General features: G+C 43.0%; 1 protein-coding gene across 1 annotated transcript in view; it reads right to left on the minus strand.

Annotated features, from left to right (window-relative positions):
• LOC140480654 (sorcin-like) overlaps nt 1–20,626 on the minus strand; it is a 53,617-nt gene that overhangs the window by 22,187 nt on the left and 10,804 nt on the right. Inside the window, exon 2 of the mRNA XM_072575811.1 lies at nt 5,357–5,521. Within this exon, the coding sequence (XP_072431912.1) occupies nt 5,357–5,521 (165 nt within the window). The remainder of the gene's footprint in view (nt 1–5,356; nt 5,522–20,626) is intronic.

Below are 20,626 nucleotides of genomic sequence, written 5' to 3' on the forward strand. Positions count from 1 at the left end.
TGTAGGTTAGATTAGTAGACAGTGGAGTTTTGTTTTTTTTTTCTTTTTCAGTATTTTTTTCTTTTGGTAAATTTTGGCTATAGTATATTTGATTTAATTGTATATCAATGTTTGTATATGAGAGTTTTGTTTATTTTTGTAAACTTGTAAAAATGTTAAATTTCTAATAAAAATATCTATATTAAAAAAAAATCTAATAATGACCATGAATCAATTGTTGATTGTTAGAAAACAAAACCATATGATTTACTAATGTCCTTTAGGGAAGAAAATCTGCCATCCTTAGTCAGTATGGCCGACATATTACTCCAGACCCACAGCAATAGGGACTCTGGACTGTCCTCTGGAAAATTAGGGATGGGCAATAAATGCTGGTCTAGCCAGTGCTGCCCATATCCTGTGACTGAATTTTAAAAAGTTTTAAAAACCTGGATTTTTGAACATTTTTAAACAAAAAAAGTTATTGGTTCCAAACTAGATCCTGAACTGGGAATATGACAAATCCTAAGGTTTACAAGTTGGTGTAATGAATATAAAACAAAGCTGCAATGCTAAACTTCTGCTGCAATCATAGCATGGCCAGTTTTGAGCAGCCAACTTTAGGAAGGATGTCAAGGCTATACAGACAGTGCAAAAAGGGACACAGATGGTACCAGGAAAATGAAGGAATGTAGTTACTAGAAGAAAGACTGGAGATTTTGCTCATAACAGAAAAGTTGCAGAACTGAAAGGGGGTCTCAAAATGAAGAGTTCAACAATTTCAATAAAAATCTTTCCATTGGGTCATAAATCAGTAAGCAGACAGCATGAATACAAGATCAGCACACAAAATGAAAAGTAAGAAATGTATAAAATTAAAGAGATAGAAGTTTTCTTCTTTAGGAAAGCTTGTTAAATCATGACAGCTTTGCTTCGAGGCAGTACTTAAAGCAGAATTCATTAAACATTTCAAGAATCTATTGTCTCTTTATTAAAAGTTCAGAGGAGAATTGATCATTTCTAAAATTGGGAATAGACAAAAGAATTGGATTGCATCTCATGAAGAGGCTTTTAGTCAAGTTTTCTGTGGCATAAAATACTCCAATTTATAAAAAGTACATAACCAAACACTCCCTAAGGCAATACTTATGGACTACAACTAATTGCTAATGCACAAATCATGTTCACTCAATCTCTCCGTGACAAATTGCTCCCACCAGCCGGTCCCTTCAATTTTAGTAGTACTGGGCAAAAGGTATTTGATCTGGAATAGGAAAATTTATTAAAAACTTAAAGTGCACCTTAAGAATTTAAAAGTTGACTTGACAACGGAACCATTTGTTGACATAATACAAATCAGTAATGAAATGAAAGAGAAATATGTTGAAGCAACAATATTACACAGAAATCAAAACATAAAATGCTGGAGAAACTCAGCATGTCTGGCAGCATAACCACAAAATACCGTGCAAATTACAGCAGCTAAACCCAGAAATAAAAAGGTGAGTAGTTACCACAGAAGCATGTTATCAACTGATACGAGGTTGGTAACCTGAAATGAGGTTGTATGAAATTTCAATTCAGTCCAATGGGAAATGGACACAGACTTACATCTGAAGCTTCCAATGACCAACATTGTTTATCAGAATGCCAGATAACTCGCGATTTTTGAGAAAATTTGTGGCTCAAGTTGGGGTTCTGGATCTAAGTTTGCTTGCTGAACTGGAAGGTTTGTTTTTAGATGTTTCACCACCATACTAGGTAACATCATCAGTGAGCCTGCTGTGAAGTGCTGGTGTTATGTCCCACTTTCTATTTGTGCGTCTTGGTTTCTTAAGGTGGTGATATCACTTACAGTTCTTTTTCTCAGAGGCTGGTAGATATTTATTGATGGAGTTCCAGTTAGAATGCCAGGCCTTGAGGAATTCTCGTGTGTGTCTCTGTTTAGCTTGTCCTGGGATGGATGTGTTGTCCCAGTCAAAGTGGTGTCTGTATGTAAGGATAGTGGTGAAAGTGGGTAATGTCTTTTGGTGGCTAGTTGGTGTTCATCTATCCTGGTGGCTAGTTTTCTGCCTGTTTGTCCAATGTCGTGTTTGTTATAGCTTTGCAAGGTATTTTGTAAATGATGTTCATTTTGCTGGTTGTTTCAATTGGATCCTTTACGTTCATTAGTTACTGTTTAACTGTGTTGGTAGATTTGTGGGCTACTGTGATGCCAAGGAGTCTGAGTAGTCTGGAAGTCATTTCAGAGATGTCTTTGATGTAAGGTAACTTGGCCAGAGCTTTTGGGCAGATAACTAAATTATATAAACAGTATTGACCAGCAAGGTAGGTGATTTTGTGGTAATTGTCACTGAACTTGATTCCAAGACCTCAAGGTATTTCTGAAGTCATGGCACCATGGGTCCATCCCACCTTGGCAAATGCAAACATTTGAATTCAGTAAAAATCCAGGACTAAAAATCTAACCTATGGCGAACTGTTATAAATGCCTACCTGATTCACTTTTTTCTTTAGGGAAGGAAATCTGCCAACCTCACCATTAGACTAGATTTTAATTTTACAATATTTAATTAAACTCAAAGTTTCACAATCTGTCATGATGGGATGTGAACCTCTTTCCTCAGGACATAATGCCAGAGTTATACAGCACAGAAACAGACTGAATTGGTCCAATTCGTCAGTGCTGACAAGGCTTCCCAATCTGACCTAGTCCCATGTGCATTTGGCCCACATCACTCTAAACCCTTTCTATTCATATACTCATCCACATGCCTTTTAAAATTACTAGGGGTCACGAGTTCAAAGTGAGAGGGGAAAGTTTAGAGGAGATATACGTGGAAGGTTCTTTACGCAGAGGGTGGTGGATGCCTGGAACGCGTTGTCAGCAGAGGTGGTAGGGACAGGAATGAGTGTAATTTAAGATGTATCTAGACAAGATACATAAATGGGCAGACATCAAAGGGATACAGATCCTTAGAAAATAGGCAGCAGGTTTAGATAGAGGATCTGGATCAGTGTTCTTACAACATGATAATTCAAGTGCTGATCCAAGTACTGTGATTGAAGTTTCCTGCTCCAATTACTCTCCCAGCTAGTGCATTCCAGATTCCCACCACACTCTAGGGTGAAATCATCTTTCCTCAAATCTCCTAACTTTCACCTTAAAACTGTGCTCCCTTTTTAATGCTTCATGGGAAACAGTTGCCTCCTATCCACCCTGTCCATGCCCCTCATTCATTCTTAACAAAGTTGACACCACCTCCTCTTTTTACCCCTCCCCTATCCTGCCTGAAGCTATTATACCCAGAATAGAGTTACCAGTTCTGTCCCTCCCTCAAACTCATCTCCATGATGGCAACATCACAATTCCATACCCTTAACTGATCTGTCTTACTCATAATATTCCTAGGAATAAAGCAGAGATCATTCAGCCTTATCCTATTCCATTGAAGTATCCTCTCTCTTTGTTCCTTTACTAAAATCTGTTGTGCCCTTAATGAACAAAAGCTCAAGGACCCTGTCCCACCCGTCAAATTAGTTTAAACTCTTCCTCACATCACTAGTAAACCCAATCGCAATGATGTTGATTCTCGTTCAAGTGCAGACTGTCCCCCTCGCACAGGTCCCAGCTTCCCCACTACATGATCCCAGTGTTTCAGGAATCTAAAACCCTCCCTGCTGCACCAACTCACCAGCCATGCAGTTATCTGCCCTTTTCTCCTATTTCTGTACTGAAAGATTTTTTTATTAAATGCTAGGGTCAGAGGGATATTTCTCTAGTTTTGGGTCTCTAACAAATGGGGTTGAGAAAACAGGTTGCAAGTTTGTTCTAATGTTAGTATTAAATATTTTCCAACCGTCTTCAACATGTACAAATTGCTTTGTTTTGTTTTATTTTGCAGAATAAGCTTGTTGTCTGTTGTTAAAGAACATCTGCAGCCTGAATAAACTGTTGGAATAGCGGGCTGAAAAGACCCCAGATCCTGATGGAATTCATCTTAAAAAGATGTCTTACAAGAAGAGGCTACCGAGACAGCCGATGAAATAAAAAAAGTGCCAGAGAAACTCAGGACTGGCAGCAACGGTGGAGAGAAATACAGACTTCTTCATTGGAATCGAAAGGTGCTGGAAAATGATGGCTGTTATGCTGTTGGCAAAGGGGGAGTAGCAACAAGCAGAATCGATGGTGAGAACAAAAAGACAAAGGGAGAGCTAATGGTAGTAAAGGGAATATCTAGAAGCAAAAAGGATGTTAATATCAAGTGTAAGTAGCAGAAAACAAATGTTGTGTAGTAGAAAACAAGTCAGCTTTGCGGAGAGCAAACCCATGTGAAAAAAGACACCTGACAACACCAACCTTTTAGAAATGAGGTTCAGAATCAAAGTGATTCAGCTCCTTGAAGTTTACCCACTAACTCCCCAGACTGGCCATACTTATTGTGTGATGTCTTTTATAATATTTATATCCTTCCCTATAGCCTTGATATTTCTATTGCCCCTTGTGTGAGTATTGCTTCCTTTTTCGACACCAGTACAATGTTCTAATTCGTCCTGGAATGTGTCTCAACACAAAGTAAAGCCTCATCTGCTCCTCCATGAAGATGCCCTAGGTAATGACTGATGACCTCAGTTTCTGCATGCATTAGTTTTTAGGAGAAAACCATCTCCTCAGTAGATTTGGTTTCATAGCAGGATCTCTTATGCCTAAGACAATCACTGAGCATCTTTCAGTTGTCAAACTCTAGAATTTGGCTAGATGTGACTGTTTCTTCACATACTGATCTATAGTCTCCCTCTCCTTGAGCTCCAATGTTGAAATGCATACCTTTCATTGATAACATTAAATGCAGTGAATCTTTTATTAATGCATCTTCAAAGCCTTCCAATGTCTGTCTGCTCCTTGTTGAGATTTAGAATACAATACAGCTTGTGATTTAATTTACATTGCACTGCTAACAGGATTGCTACTAATATTAGTATAGTCTTTCTTATTTTAATGTGGCCATTTTAATTTTTACACTGAGACAAGAGCAAATACCAATTCTCTGTCACCCCTTTCATTTTCATAACATCACAGTAGAAAATTCAGCTATTTTGAGTCAATTCAAGGTTGTAGTGTGTGGTTTAAATATTTGCTTCTTGTACTTAACTGCCCTGAAAATTCACTTGCTCTCAGCTTCACACTTGTGACAGTATGCCTCAAATAAAATGCATTGAATGGATGTTACAAACTAAAGTGAAAGCAACCTTAGCAGAGGAAGAGATTGCATGTTGACAGCTACCTAGCTGGTACATTAAATGCAAAAACATTTCTGTAAACAGTTCCTGGGCTTTCAAAAGCTTGCAAGTCCAAATTTAGTGAAAGTAAACTTACTTGACCAGCTACTGCAGCAAAGTATCCATAGAGTGGGTCCTGCTGTTGACCAGGGAATGCTCCATAACCTCCAGCTCCGGGAGCTCCTGGATATCCTTGACCCCCAGCTCCAGGATATCCTGCACCACCAGGTGCTCCTGGTGCACCACCATACTGAGGAAATTGCTAAAGAGAACAAAAACAGTATTATAATTTGCCTTAACAGATCAGCAAATGTTGTTATGTCAAAAGAACTCAACATCAAAATTAAATATGATTAATATATTGCAGTACTGTAATGTGAGGACTAAGTGCCAGTGTGTACCTCTGATAGTTTAATTAGTTGCAAGTCTAATATATTCTCTCCAATTTTAGAGAATTTCAACACACTGCATACCGAGGAAGTCAATCCGGGTTTTCCCCAACAGGAAACCCTGGATGAATCAGGACAAACAAAATCTGCTAAAACCAGGCGTGAGGCCTTCAGATCAGGAGACCCACTCAAATATAAGGAATCCCAGAATGACCTTCACAGAGCCATTATAACAGACAAGGACCAATACCGATCCAAACCAGAGACCCAGACAGACACCCAGCAACTATGGTAAGGACTGAATGACATCACAGGTTCTAAAAAAGAGACAGTACAAGATAGCAGACGATGACACATCCCTCCCAGATCATCTCAACGCCTTCTATGCTCGCTTTGAGCAGAATTTCAGCACAGGGGTAACACCTATTCTGACAAGTACTGACAAACATATCCCAACAGTCACTGCATCAGAGGTCAGATCAGTTTTCCTTTGTGTGAATCCAAGGAAAATGATGGAACCAGATGGAGTACCAGGCCGTGCACTCAGAGCATGCGCAGATCAACTGGTAGGTGGTCTTCTTGGACATCTTCAACCTCTCCCTGCAGCAGGCCACTGTCTCTACCTGTTTGAAAAGGGTCATGCAGCATGTCTCAATGACTACTGCCCAGTGCCCCTAACTTTGGTGGTCATGAAGTGCTTTGAAAAGCTGGTCATGGCATTAATCAACTCCAGCCTCCCCACTACTCTTAACCCACTCCAATTTGCCTATCGGACCAACAGATCCATGACAGATGCCATATCATTTGCCCTTCACTCTTCCCCAAAACATCTTGACACCAAGAACAGCTATGTAAGAATCCTATTCATTGACTACAGTTCAGCCTTCAACACTTATCCCCTCGAGACTGATTACTAAACTTAGTGATCTCGGACCAAGCCCCACTCTCTGCAACTGGATCCACAGGCCACAATCAGTGAAGATTGGGGGGACAATATTTCATCCTCACGAACACTCAACACTGGAGCCCCAGGGGTACGTATTCAGCCCCCTATTGTACTCACTGTATACCCATGACTGCATCGCCAAAGCCAGACTAATGCCATTTACAAGTTCACTGATGACACCACCATTGTCAGTCGAATCTCAGATGGTGACGAAACAAACAGACTACAGACAGGAGGTGAAAGACCTAGAAAAATGATGCACTGAGAACAACCTAGGTCTCAATGCCGGCAAAACCAAGGAACTCATTGTTGACTTTTGGCAGAACGTTACTCATGACCCCTTATACATCAACAGCACAGAGGTGGAACGAGTGGAGAGCATCAAGCTCATGGGAGTGGTCATCAACAACAAATTTTCTTGGACTCTTCATGTGGACACACTGGTTACAAAGGCCCAACAACCTCTCTTCTTCCTCAGGTAGCTGAGGAAATTTGGCATGATGGTGAATACCCTTGCCAACTTTTATAGGTCCACTATTGAGAGCATTCCTGTCTGGATGTATCACTACCTGGTACGGCAACTGTACCATTCAAGATCGGAGACTGTTAGAGAGTGGTAAACGCAGCCTGGACAATCACAAAGGCCAACCCTCCCATCTATAGAATCCATCTACCAGGCCTGCTGTCAAGGAAAGGCCTCCAGCATTCTCAAAGGTCTATCCCACCCTGGCAATGCTTTCCCACAACCTCTACCATCAGGGAGAAGGTACATAAGCCTGAACACATGCACCAGCCGGTTTTGAAACAGTTTCTACCCTACTGCTGTTAGAATGCTGAATGGACTCAAACTCTTTAACATTCGCCTGTAACTGTTTTTTTGCTGTTGTTTACCTATTATTTTCTTATCAATGCTACCTATGTGATCAGCCTGTATTGCTCGCAAGACAAAGCTTTTCACTGTGCCTCGGTACACGTGACAATACATTCAATTCAATTCAATACAAAACCAACTCTGCTGTTCTCACCAGCTTGTTAGCTCTAGACACTCAGTTTAGTCTTTACAGAGTGTGTATCAGTTATTCATTTGCTAAATCAAAAAACAAACCACACGACTTGTAAAAAAGATCTTGAATTTGTGAACGTGGGAGCAAAGGAAACTTGGGATTTCTTAATTGAGAGAAGAATTGAAAGTCTCATTAATGATGCATATCTCTACTGATCAGAATACATTGAAAAAAGGATTCAATAAGGCCACACTTCACAGTTAGTCAAATTTAGTACAAAATAAATGCCACATTTTGTGGCCAAGCACAAACTAATGGTTCTGAAGAGAATTTTAATGCTTTTTGTCAACTTAGATTATCCTTTCTGATGAAGTTACAATCACTTTCAAGAATGTTATAGTCCTATAAAAGGCTTAGTAAAAAGGGAAGTAAAAAGAAATTCTTTATCTTGCAATATTTCTCCATGCTCATCAACATCCCTGGCTACAGGCCATACACCTCTAAGGACTCCCAAGAGACATGTTAAGTGGTTAAACTTTTCTCATATTCTGTGGCCTATCATATGTTATGAACAATTTATAGCTTATGTGTGGGATGCTATCGTAATAAACACCATGTCAGTGGAATAGAAAAGCTCACTTGTGCAACTTACTCATGGCTGTAGAGTGTGTATGGTGCAGATTGTCAGAGCTTAAGTTAGCACTGTTTTTGAGGGCTTGTGAAACTCTGTTGTTAATTGGTTGCATGTCTGACTGTTTACTTGCATTTTCAGAATTTGTACCAAGCAGCACTGACAGTTACTTGGATACCTCCCCAATCACTGGGTGCTGCTCAAACTTTTTGCCCCAACATTTCAAGCTTAAAGCTTGATACGTTCGCTCATTTTTAGTATTGTTGGGCCAGAAACTTCTTACATATTAAAGCTGATGCATCTTTAAAGGAAATACACATGCAAATGCCAGGGAGATCAGATTTTCCTGGTTCCATAATTCTATTGGTCCACTGTTACATTCAGGCCCCATTTCCTGAATGGATCCACAGGGAGGTTCTTGGTGAGTAATCATAGAAATCCTGGAGCTGGGTTGTCCAAATGGTTTGAAAGAAACAAGTAGTATGGCGTGAAACATCTTTTAGAAAAACAGGTTCTTATTGGTGCTATTCAGCCATGAGATGTTAGGGCGAAGAATTTTTAATTATATTAGAAAACAAAATGTCAGAAGTATTTTCTTTTAAAAAGTGATAACCAAAAAGAAATAAAACCAGACAAAAAATGAAATCCAGCTAAATTCACTTCTCAAAACAGGATAGGGAGGCTTCTGTTAATCTTCAATTATTGTCCTCAAAAATTCTGGCCAAATTTATATATAGCTATTTTAAGTGTAGCTGTTCCATGAGCAATCTCATCACGATCATTTCTGGAACTCTACCCGCAATTGGAAGTTTCTAAATTCTTTGACCAACTTTCTCACAATATACTATATTGTGATTTCCCATTAAAACCTGCTCACAGCTAAAGGCAGCTTAATAATTTTAATATTAAATAAAGAAAGAGAGTCACTCAACAGTCATAACTAAGTACATTGCTCATCCGACTTGTATCTTATATTGACTCTATTCTACATGATGGAGAAGGGGGGAATCTTTCAGCAATCTCAACCACCATTGCACGAGCACTGATTGTTGGACAGCTCTCGTCTCCAGTGTGGCCCCTTGATTTATAGGATAACGTAACAAGGAGCAGAAGTGGGCAATTCATTTCCCTCAAGCCTGCTCTGTCATTTAATATGAGCATGGCTGATCTCAACTCAGCCTGAACTCCACTTTCCTGCCCACGCTTCATGATCCTTCAACTAATTAAAATCTGTCTACCTTCTCAAAATTTACTCAACATCCTGACATCCACCACATTGTGATGTAGTGAATCCCGCAGATTCATTACTCTTTTGAAGAAGTCAGAGATGTACAGCACAGAAACTGACCCTTCTGGCAAACTCATCCATGCCAACCAGTTATCCGAACCTAATCTAGTCCCATTTGTCAGCACTTGACCCATATCCCTCTGAACCCTTCCTGTCCATATACTCATCCAGAAGCTTTTTAAATCCTGCAATTGTACCAGTCTCCACCACTTCCTCTGGCAGCTCATTCCATACACACACCACCTTCTGTGTGAAAATGTTGCCCCTTAGGTCCCTTTTAAATCCTTCCTCTCTCACCCTAAGGTTCCTTTTATATCTTTCACCCTAAACCTATGCCCTCTAGTTCTGGATTCCCCCAACCCAAGAAAAAGACCTTGTCTGTTTATCCTATCTATGCCCCTCATGATTTTATAAACCTCTAAGGTTACTCCTCACAGCCTCAGATGTTCCAGAGAAAATAGCCTCAGCTTGTCCAATCTCTCCCTATAGCTCAAATCCTCCATCCCTGGCAACTGGCAACATCCTTGTAAATCTTTTCTGAACCCTTTCAAGTTTCACAACATCCTTCCAATAGGAAGGTGACCAGAACTGCACACAATATTTCAAAATTGGCCTAACCAATGTACTGTACTTCTGTAGTACCCAACATCTGTACTCCGTGCTCTGACCAACAAATGGAAGCATACCAAATGCCTTCTTCATTATCCTATCTACCTATCGCTCTACTTTCAAGGAACGATGAACCTGCGCTCCAAGGTCTCTGTTCAGCAACATTCCCCAGCACCTTAAGTGTACAAGTCCTGCCCTGATTTGCCTTTCCAAAATGCAACACCTTGCATTTATCTAAATTAAGCTCCATCTGCCACTCCTCAGCCTGTTGGCCTATCTGATCAAGATCCCTTTGTAATCTGAGGTAACTTTCTTTACTGTCCACTACACTCCAAATTTTGGTGTTATCTGCAAACTTACTAACTATAACTCCCATGTTCACATCCAAGTTATTTAAATAAAATGACAAAATGTAGTGGACCCAGCACCGATCCTTGTGGCACTCCATTGGTCAGAGTCCTCCAGTCCGAAAAGCAACCCTCCACCATCATTCTGTATCTTCTGCCTTTGAGCCAGTTCTGTATCCAAATGGCTTGTTCTCTCTATATTCCATGAGATCTAATCTTGCTAACCAGTCTATCATGAGGAACTTTGTCAAGCGCCTTATTGAAGCCCACATAGATCACATCTACTGCTCTGCCCTCACCAATCCTCTTTGTTACTTCCTCAAAAAACTCAATCAAGTTTGTGAGACATGATTTCCCACGCACAAAGCCATGCTGACTATTCCTAACCAGTCCCTGCCTTTCCAAATACATGTACATCCTGTCCCTCAGGATTCCCTCCAACAACTTGCCCATCACCAATGTCAGGCTCACTGGGCTATAGTTCCCTGGCTTTTCCTTACCTTTCTTAAATACTGGCACCATGTTAGCCAACCTCCAGTCTTCAAGCAGCTCACCTGTGACTATCGTAATTTCTTACATTTTAAATCTGCTGTCCCTTATCCTAAGACTATGGCCTCTCATTCTAGATTGCCCCACAAGAGGAAATATCCTTTCGACATCCACTTTGTCAATCCGTTTTGGCATCTTACATATCTCAACTAGATCTCCTCTCGTTTTCCTAACCTCCAGACAGTGGAGGCCCAAACTCCTCAATCCTTCTTCATAAGACAAGCCCTTGATATCTGGAATCAATCTCGTCACTCCCCTCTGAAATGCCTCCAATGCAACCAGACTAAACTTTTTTGCAATACTCCAAGTGCAGACTCACTAATGCCTTGTACAGCTGCAGCAACATTTCCTGATTTTTCGTACTCTATTCCTTTAACAATAAATGCCAAAAATCAATTTGCCTTCATTATTACCTGCTGTACCTGCACACCAGTTTCCTGCGTTCATATACGAGGATTGCTAAAACCATATTTGGAGTACTGTGTAAAATTCTGATCACCCTGCTTTAGGAAGGATGTTATTAAATTGGCAAGATTGCAAAAAATATTTACAAATGAGGTTACTGAGACTGGATGGTTTGAATTATAAGGAGAGGCTGGGACATTTTTCACTGGCGCGGAGGAAATTGAGGGGTGACCTTATAGCGGTTTATAAAATCATGTGGGGCATAGATAAGTTGAAAAGCAAAAAGGTCTTTTACCCAGGATATGGGAGTCTAAAACTAGAGGGCACAGGTTTAAGGTGAGGGGGAAAAGATTTAAAAAGGGACTTGAGAAGCAACATTTTCACACAGAGGGTATGGAGTGAGCTGCCAAAGGAAACCGTAGAGGCGTGTACACTTACAACATTTGAAAGGCACTTAGACAGATACATAGCTCAGAAACGTTTAGAGGGACATGGGCCAAGCACATGCAAATGGGACTTGTTCTGTTTAGGAAACCTGGTTGGCACGGATTAGTTGGACAGAAGGGTCTGTGCTGTATGACTCTATGGCACGCAGATCCCTCCACAGTGAAACACAGATTGAGAGAGTATTTAATTATATAACTTAATTCTAAACAACTGTTACACTACTTTCTTTTAGTGACTATTATTAATCTTCTAGAAAATCATTTGCCTCATTTCTTCTTTGCTTATGTAGCATTCCCATTTTCTCGAAGTTCCAGACCCTTTGATGAGAAATACATTTAGCAACTCCTAAACATTACTTCCTGATTCACCATTTCAGTTTACACATTTCCTTTCTTGGTGCTGCCAACCTGTACTAGGGGGCGTATTTCCCACATGGATTCCTCAAGAAGAAAACAGCTGCTGTTTTCCCTCAGTCTCACCCCTATCCCTATGCAGTTCTGGTCTCCAAATTTGAGGAAAGACATTCTGGCTACTGAGGGAGTGCAGCGTAGGTTCACGAGGTCAATTCCTGGAATGGCAGGATTACCTTACACTGAAAGACTGGAGCAACTGGGCTTGTATACCCTTGAGTTTAGAAGACTGAGAGGGGACCTGATTGAGACATAAGATTATTAAAGGATTGGACACTCTGGAAGCAGGAAACATATTTCTGCTGATGGGTGAGTGCCGAACCAGAGGACACAGCTTAAAAATACGGGGTAGACCATTTAGGACAGATACTGGATTAGTGGTGCTGGAAGAGCACAGCAGTTCAGGCAGCATCCAACGAGCAGCGAAATCGACGTTTCGGGCAAAAGCCCTTCATCAGGAATAAAGGCAGTGAGCCTGAAGCATGGAGAGATAAGCTAGAGGAGGGTGGGGGTGGGGAGAGAGTAGCATAGAGTACAATGGGTGAGTGGGGGAGGAGATGAAGGTGATAGATCAAGGAGGAGAGGGTGGAGTGGATAGGTGGAAAAGAAGATAGGCAGGTCGGACAAGTCAAGGAGACAGTAACTGAGCTGGAAGTTTGAAACTAGGATGAGGTGGGGGAGATGAGGAGAACCTTCTTCACCCAGAGAGTGGTGGCTGTGTGGAATGCTCTTCCCCAGAGGGCAGTGGAGGCCCAGTCTCTGGATTCATTTAAGAAAGAGTTGGATAGAGCTCTCAAGGATAGTGGAATCAAGGGTTATGGAGATAAGGCAGGAACAGGATACTGATTAAGGATGATCAGCCATGATCATATTGAATGGTGGTACAAGCTCGAAGGGCAGAATGGCCTATTCCTGCACCTATTGTCTATATGAAGGTGGTTGTAATTTACTGACAGTGGCTTGGGTGCAACACCTTGGAGATTTTATTTTTAAGACAGTGGGTTGTAAAGAAATTCTTTGTAAAGGCAAAAAGTAGCAGATTTAATAGAAATGTTCAAAAGGAGAGTAGATAAACTCTTGATGGATAATTAGTGGAGTGGAGTGAACAAGATGGTACCGAAGAGGTGACAAGTACTAGGAGCGGACAGCTAGCTGTTTCTGTGCTATAAGATTCTGTTTGTTGTAAAGTTCTCCCCAAATATTATTTTATGTTTGACAGAATCTTATTGATACTGACAATCTTGTTGTGCGTTTATGAAGTGACTGCTCTGCATTGCTTAGTCTGGATGACGACAGTAGGATCAAGCGATTTGATTGTGCATGGACACAATCAGATAGCACCAATTTCATCATAGCACCAATTTTCTCACTGAAGTCCTGTAATAACCTGCAGACTCTGGAATATCTAGCAACGGAAGGTTTACTATAGCAAACTTTCTAAGGAAAGTGTCTTCCTCAGTTACAGTGCTAGAACTAAACCGGTTTCAGTAATGCAACTTTTAAAAGGTGGTGTAATTCTGCGAGGGCAGATAAACAACAGCATCAAAACAGTTTCACTTTTGCTTTGTGGCTGCAGTACTTAGCAGCTTTGACTTTAAAAGAAAGCTTGTTAATCAGCTTTTACACTTCAGTGTATAGCAAGTTATCTTACAGTGTCCACCAACTGAGAGCACCTTAGCTACCACCACTTTAACCGTCCCTGACTGTACAATCTGCTCCTCATCTGGGCTCCATTCACGAGTCAAAACTTAATGTCTGGATGCATTGACATAGTACAAACTAACTGCTTGAATAATTTCCAGCAGGACCAACTAGATGACTTCATCCAGACTAAAAGCAATTCCCTCAAATAACATGATCCACAAGTTAAGTGTAAAATGTGCACTTATATTCCAGTTTTCTTTCTTGACAGCTATTAGGAGAGTGAGCCTGTACTAGAATGAACGTGAATGAAAAAGTGTGTGTGCGTGTGTGTCTGTGAGTGTGTGTGTGAGAGAGAGAGAGAGAGAGAGAGAGAGATTGTGTTTAAAGACATTTAGTATGGAAACTGACACGTGTAATTTTTTTGAAAATTCCATTGTTTCTTAAAACATATAGGAAAGTAATTTCCCCCCCCCCCCATTTTGTAACAAGTCATATTCCCAGCCCTCAAAAATTGCTACTTCCAATTTCAACATTCAAATTTAAATTTAAAATGTGATTGAAATGCAGAACCCTTGGTTGCAAATGTGTCTAGTTTTCTAGCTCTTGTATTTCTAGCTGCTGTTAGATTGTTGTATAATGAAAAACATTGTAGTAGGATCTGGTAGGCCACTGGCCCCCTCAAGCCTGCACTGCTGTTTAAAAAAAAATGGCTGATCTTTTACTGTCCAACACTACCCTGAATCCCTTAATTCCCCTAAGATCCATTTTTTGATAAATTTGGGATTACAAGTCTCACTTAACTTCCTATTTAAAAAAATGTTGCTTTCCTCACCTTTGATATGGATAAAATTTCAGCCCAATTTTTTTTTATATATAAAAAGGAGCATTTTTTTTTCCTGTAAAAGTTACATCTCTGAAATAAAAAAACCCTACATTTTCAGCTTGTTCTGCCTTACTGGTTTTGAACACATATCTAAATAGAGTATAAATTGTGTAAACTCCACATCTGTTTGAAATTAATGTGTTTATGCTTCTAACATTACTTGTGCAGATTTAAAAATGGAGAATGCCACTCAAAATGCAAAAACTCTTTCTCGAATCAAAATTCAAGATACCATCATTCACTATACAGCAATATGCAAATCTATAGATTATTTGGAAACTAAGTAAATATTTAGCTACCAGAAGTTACAGTCATGAACTCTGCAAGCCAAAAGTATGGCTATCAACAGCAAAAAAGTGAAACACTTCAGTTTTTTTTTGAAAGCATGCAAACTGGGAGGCAGTTTTCAGCTATGTTTGGGAGCAAATAGCTCAGACCCTCAAGGGGTTTTGTAGTGGTGTGCTTCACATGTAGCATGAAGGCGTTGGCTGTGGGCCCACATATAGATGAATAGACTGCCATTTCTCTTCAAGAAAGGAATTTAATCATGTTTGCCATGTGACTAGTTAACCACAAATGTAGCAATACAGCAGGTACAGCAGATTGTGTAAGTAATCTTAAGAAGAAAAATATTTTCCTTTCAGTTGATAAGCCCTGAAATCTGTGTGTAAGGCCAAGGAGAATCACGATCAAATCCTTGGGTTTACAAGATTAAGACCTTGCCGCAACATCTCCACAAAGCTCCTCACTGGAGTACAGCCAACTGACAAGGCGAGTAGGGAACAGTTCAATCTACAACGCCTCTAGACCAGAATCAAAAGACCACTCCCACTACTGTCATCAAGCTGCAGGACGCAGACCATGCCTGTGAGCACACACCGAGACTGAGCCACAAACCACTGTCGACACATTCACCAAGGTGGATTAGAGAATGGGCCACACACTAAACTGATAGGAAACTTAGATTCTCCACTAGCCCTCATCCTGCCACACAAAACTATCCCACAAACATCAGTGAGCCCCTGGACAATGTCACTCATTTCCCATACCTCCTGTGCAAACAGTCATTGACACTGAAACCCAACGTCGATTCCAGTGCCAGTGTAGCCTCCAAAGCTTGAGGAACAGAGTGTTCAAAGTCCGAAATCTCAAATCCAGTACTAAGCTCATGGTCTACAGAGCAGCTGTGATCCCCATCTTCCTCTGTGCATCAGAAACATGAACTGTGTACAACAGACAGCCCAAATTACTGGAGTCTTATCACCAGCTCTGCCCTCACAAATCCTGCAGGTCATCTGGTAGGATAAATGCACCAATGTGAACATCTTCTCCCAGAACAATATCTCCAGCAGAGGCACTGGTCACATGACCAGCAGCAGATGGCCCACACTGTCCACATACACAACATGAGACTCCCCAAACAAGTGCTCCACTCCAAGCTCCGCGATGGTAAGGGATCACCGGGAAGGCATAGGCTATGCTACAGGACACCCTGAAAGCCTCCCTAAACAAATACAACAGTTAGGGCTGCATGGTGGCTCAGTGGTTAGCACTGCTGCCTCACAGCACCAGGGTCCCAGGTTCAATTCCAGCCTCAGACAACTGCCTGTGTGGAGTCTGCACATTCTCCCAGTGTCTGTGTGGGTTTTCCTCCGGGCACTCCAGTTTCCTCCCACAGTCCAAAGATGTGCAGGTCAGGTGAATTGTCCATGATGTTAAGTGCATTAGTCAGAGGGAAACAGGTCTGGGTGGGTTACTCTTTAGAGGGTCGGTGTGGATTGGTTAGGCCGAAGGGCCTGTTTCTACACTATAGGGAATCTAATCTAAAATGTCGACACAATGGAGTCACTTGCCCCAAGAACACACTCAGGCTTGGGCTGATAAGTGACAAGTAACATCCACATCACACAAATACCAGGCAATGAACATCTCAATCAAGAAAGAAATCATTTTCCCTTAATGCTCAATGGCATTACCATTGCTGAATTCTTTATTATCTATCATCACAAATGCAACTGGATCAGTCAAATAAGAACTGTAGCGACAAAAGCGGATCAGAGACTGGGAATTCTGTGGCAAGCAATTCACTTCCTGACTCACTAGGGCGTGCCCATCATCTTCAAAGCACAAGTGTGTTAGAATACTCTTCCCTTACCTGGATCAATGCAGCCTAAACAAGCCCAGGTATCCAAGACAAAGTAGCCACTTTATCAGTACCTCACCCCCAAGGTCACTCCTCCACAACCTACACACTATGGTGCCAATGGTACCACGGGTAAGATGCACGTTAAATTGCTAAACTTATTTTGACGGCACCTTTCAAACCCACAACTTTTACCACCTATGATAAAAGGACAGCCAATCCACTGAAATACCACAGTCTTGAAATTCCTCTCCAAGCAACATTGTTTTGTCTTGGAACAATATCATCGTCATCCCCTCACCGTCACCAGGTCAAACTCATGGAATTCCTTTTCTTTCAGCATGGTATGTGTACCTACAGCACATCGAGGCGATGACTCTACACAATTATGTCAGGAATGGAGAGTGAAGAGTAACAAATGCCATACATGCCACAAATGCCCATATCTTGAAAATAAATGTCAGATTTTCAAGTTTTCTACACACACTAAACTGTTCCATTACCCAATACAGCCTGTCAAAATGCATTTTTCAGAAGACTGACAAGAGACAACTGTTCCTTATCCACACTCCCCATTTCAACATTTCATGACTAAGATAGGCAAAATGTGTTGCTGAAAAAGCGAAGCAGGTCAGGCAGCATCCAATCGATGTTTCGGGCATAAGCCCTTCTTCAGGAATGAGGAAGGTGTGCCAAGCAGGCTAAGATAAAAGGTAGGGAGGAGGGACTTGGGGGAGGGGCGTTGGGAATGCGATAGGTGGGAGGAGGTTAAGGGGAGGGTGATAGGTTGGAGAGGGGGTGGGGGCGGAGAGGTCGGGAAGAAGATTGCAGGTCAAGAAGGCGGTGCTGAGTCCAAGGGTTGGGACTGAGATAAGGTGGGGAGAGGGGAAAATGAGGAAGCTGGAGAAATCTGCATTCATCCCTTGTGGTTGGAGGGTTCCAAGGCGGAAGATGAGGCGCTCTTCCTCCAGGTGTCGTGTTGCCATGGTCTGGCGATGGAGGTGGCCAAAGACTTGCATGTCCTTGGCGGAGTGGGAGGGGGAGTTGAAGTGTTCAGCCACAGAGCGGTTGGGTTGGTTGGTGCGGGTGTCCCAGAGGTGTTCTCTGAAACGTTCCGCAAGTAGGTGGCCTGTCTCCCCAATGTAGAGGAGGCCACATCGGGTGCAGCAGATGCAGTAAATGATGTGTGTGGAGGTGCAGGTGAATTTGTGACGGATATGGAAGGATCCCTTGGGGCCTTGGAGGGAAGTAAGGGGGGAGGTGTGGGCGCAAGGTTTGCATTCCTTGCGGTTGCAGGGGAAGGTGCCGGGAGTGGAGGTTGGGTTGGGGGGGGGGGGGGTGTGGACCTGACGAGGGAGTCGCGGAGGGAGTGGTCTCTCCGGAACACTGATAGGGGTAGGGAGGGAAATATATCATTGGTGGTGGGGTCTGTTTAGAGGTGGTGAAAATGATGAAGGATGATACGGAGGTTGGTGGGGTGGTAGGTGAGGACCAGTGGGGTTCTGTCCTGGTGGCAACTGGAGGGGCGGGGTTCAAGGGCAGAGGAGCAGGAAGTGGAGGAGATGCGATGGAGAGCATCAACCACGTCTGGGGGGAAATTGCGGTCTTTGAAGAAGGAGGCCATCTGGGTTGTTCGGTATTGGAATTGGTCCTCCTGGGAGCAGATGCGGCGGAGGCGAAGGAATTGGGAATATGGGATGGCGTTTTTACAGGGGTCAGGGTGCGAGGCGTAACCTAGGTCACGGTGGGAGTTGGTCGGTTTATAGTAAATGTCCGTGTTGAGTCGGTCGCCACAGATAGAAATGGAGAGGTCTAGAAAGGGTAGGAAGGAGTCTGAGACGGTCCAGGTAAATTTGAGGTCAGGGTGGAAGGTGTTAGTAAAGTGGATGAACTGTTCACTCTCCTCGTGGGAGCACGAGGTAGCGCCGATACAGTCATCGATGTCTTCACCATGGACATCCAGTCCCGATACACTGCCATTCCCCATCACGAAGGCCTCAAAGCCCTCCGCTTCTTCCTTTCCCGCCGACCCAACCGGTACCCTTCCACTGACACCCTCCTTAGACTGACTGAACTGGTCCTCACTCTCAACAACTTCTCTTTCCAATCCTCCCACTTCCTCCAAACCAAAGGAGTAGCCATGGGCACCCGCATGGACACCAGATAAGCCTGCCTCTTCGTCGGAGATATGGAACAGTCCATCTTCCACAGCTACACTGGCACCACCCCCCACCTTTTCCTCTGCTACATCGAAGACTGTATCGGCGCTACCTTGTGCTCCCACCAGGTGGTTGAACAGTTCATCCACTTTACTAACACCTTCCACCCTGACCTCAAATTTACCTGGACCATCTCAGACTCCTTCCTCCCCTTCCTAGACCTCTCCATTTCTATCTCGGGTGACCAACTCAACAGGGACATTTACTATAAACCAACCAACTCTCACAGTTACCTAGATTACACCTCCTCCCACCCTGATCCCTGTAAAAACACCATCCCATATTCCCAATTACTTCGCCTCCACCGCATCTGCTCCCAGGAGGACCAATTCCAATACCGAACAACCCAGGTGGCCGCCTTCTTCAAAGACCGCAATTTCCCCTCAGATGTGGTTGACGATGCTCTCCACCACATCTCCTCCACTTCCCGCTCCTCCACCCTTGAGCCCCGTCCCTCCAATCGCCACCAGGACAGAACCCCACTGGTCCTCACCTACCACCCCACCAACCTCCAGATACATCGTATCATCCTTCATCATTTCCACCACCTTCAAACAGACCCCACCACCAAGGATATATTTCCCTCCCCTATCAGCGTTCCGGAAAGACCACTCTCTCTGCGACCCCCTCGTCAGGTCCACACCCCCCACCAACTCAACCTCAACTCCTGGCACCTTCCCCTGCAACCGCAAGAAATGCAAAACACGCGCCCACACCTCCCTCCCTCACTTCCCTCCAAGGCCCCAAGGGATCCTTCCATATCCATCACAAATTTACCTGCACCTCCACACACATCATTTACTGCATCTGCTACACCCGATGTGGCCTCCTCTAATTAGGGAGACAGGCCGCCTACTTGCGGAACATTTCAGAGAACACCTCTGGGACACCCGCACCAACCAACCCAATCGCCCCGTGACTGAACACTTTAACTCCCCCTCCCACTCCACCAAGGACACACAGGTCCCTGGCCTCCTCCATCGCCACCATGGCAACACGACGGCTGGAGGAAGAGTACCTCATCTTCCGCCTTGGAACCCTCCAACCACAGGGATGAATGCAGATTTCTCCAGCTTCCTCATTTCCCCTCACCTCAACTTATCTCAGTCCCAACCCTTGGACTCAGCACCGCCTTCTTGACCTGCAATCTTCTTCCCGAACTCTCTGCCCCCTCACCCTAACTTCCTCCCACCTATCGCATTCCCAACGCCCCTCCCCCAAGTCCCTCCTCCCTACCTTTTATCTTAGCCTGCTTGGCACACCTTCCTCATTCTTGAAGAAGGGCTTATGCCCTTCACCTGCTCCTTGGATGCTGCCTGACCTGCTGCGCTTTTCCAGCAACACATTTTTCAGCTCTGATCTCCAGCATCTGCAGTCCTCACTTTCTCCTATCTGACAGTCATTCAAAGATTGGTGATTTGCAGGCTTGCTATACTTTACACCCAACACATAT

Source organism: Chiloscyllium punctatum, chromosome 8 (assembly GCF_047496795.1).
Source record: "Chiloscyllium punctatum isolate Juve2018m chromosome 8, sChiPun1.3, whole genome shotgun sequence".
NCBI lineage: Eukaryota > Metazoa > Chordata > Chondrichthyes > Orectolobiformes > Hemiscylliidae > Chiloscyllium > Chiloscyllium punctatum.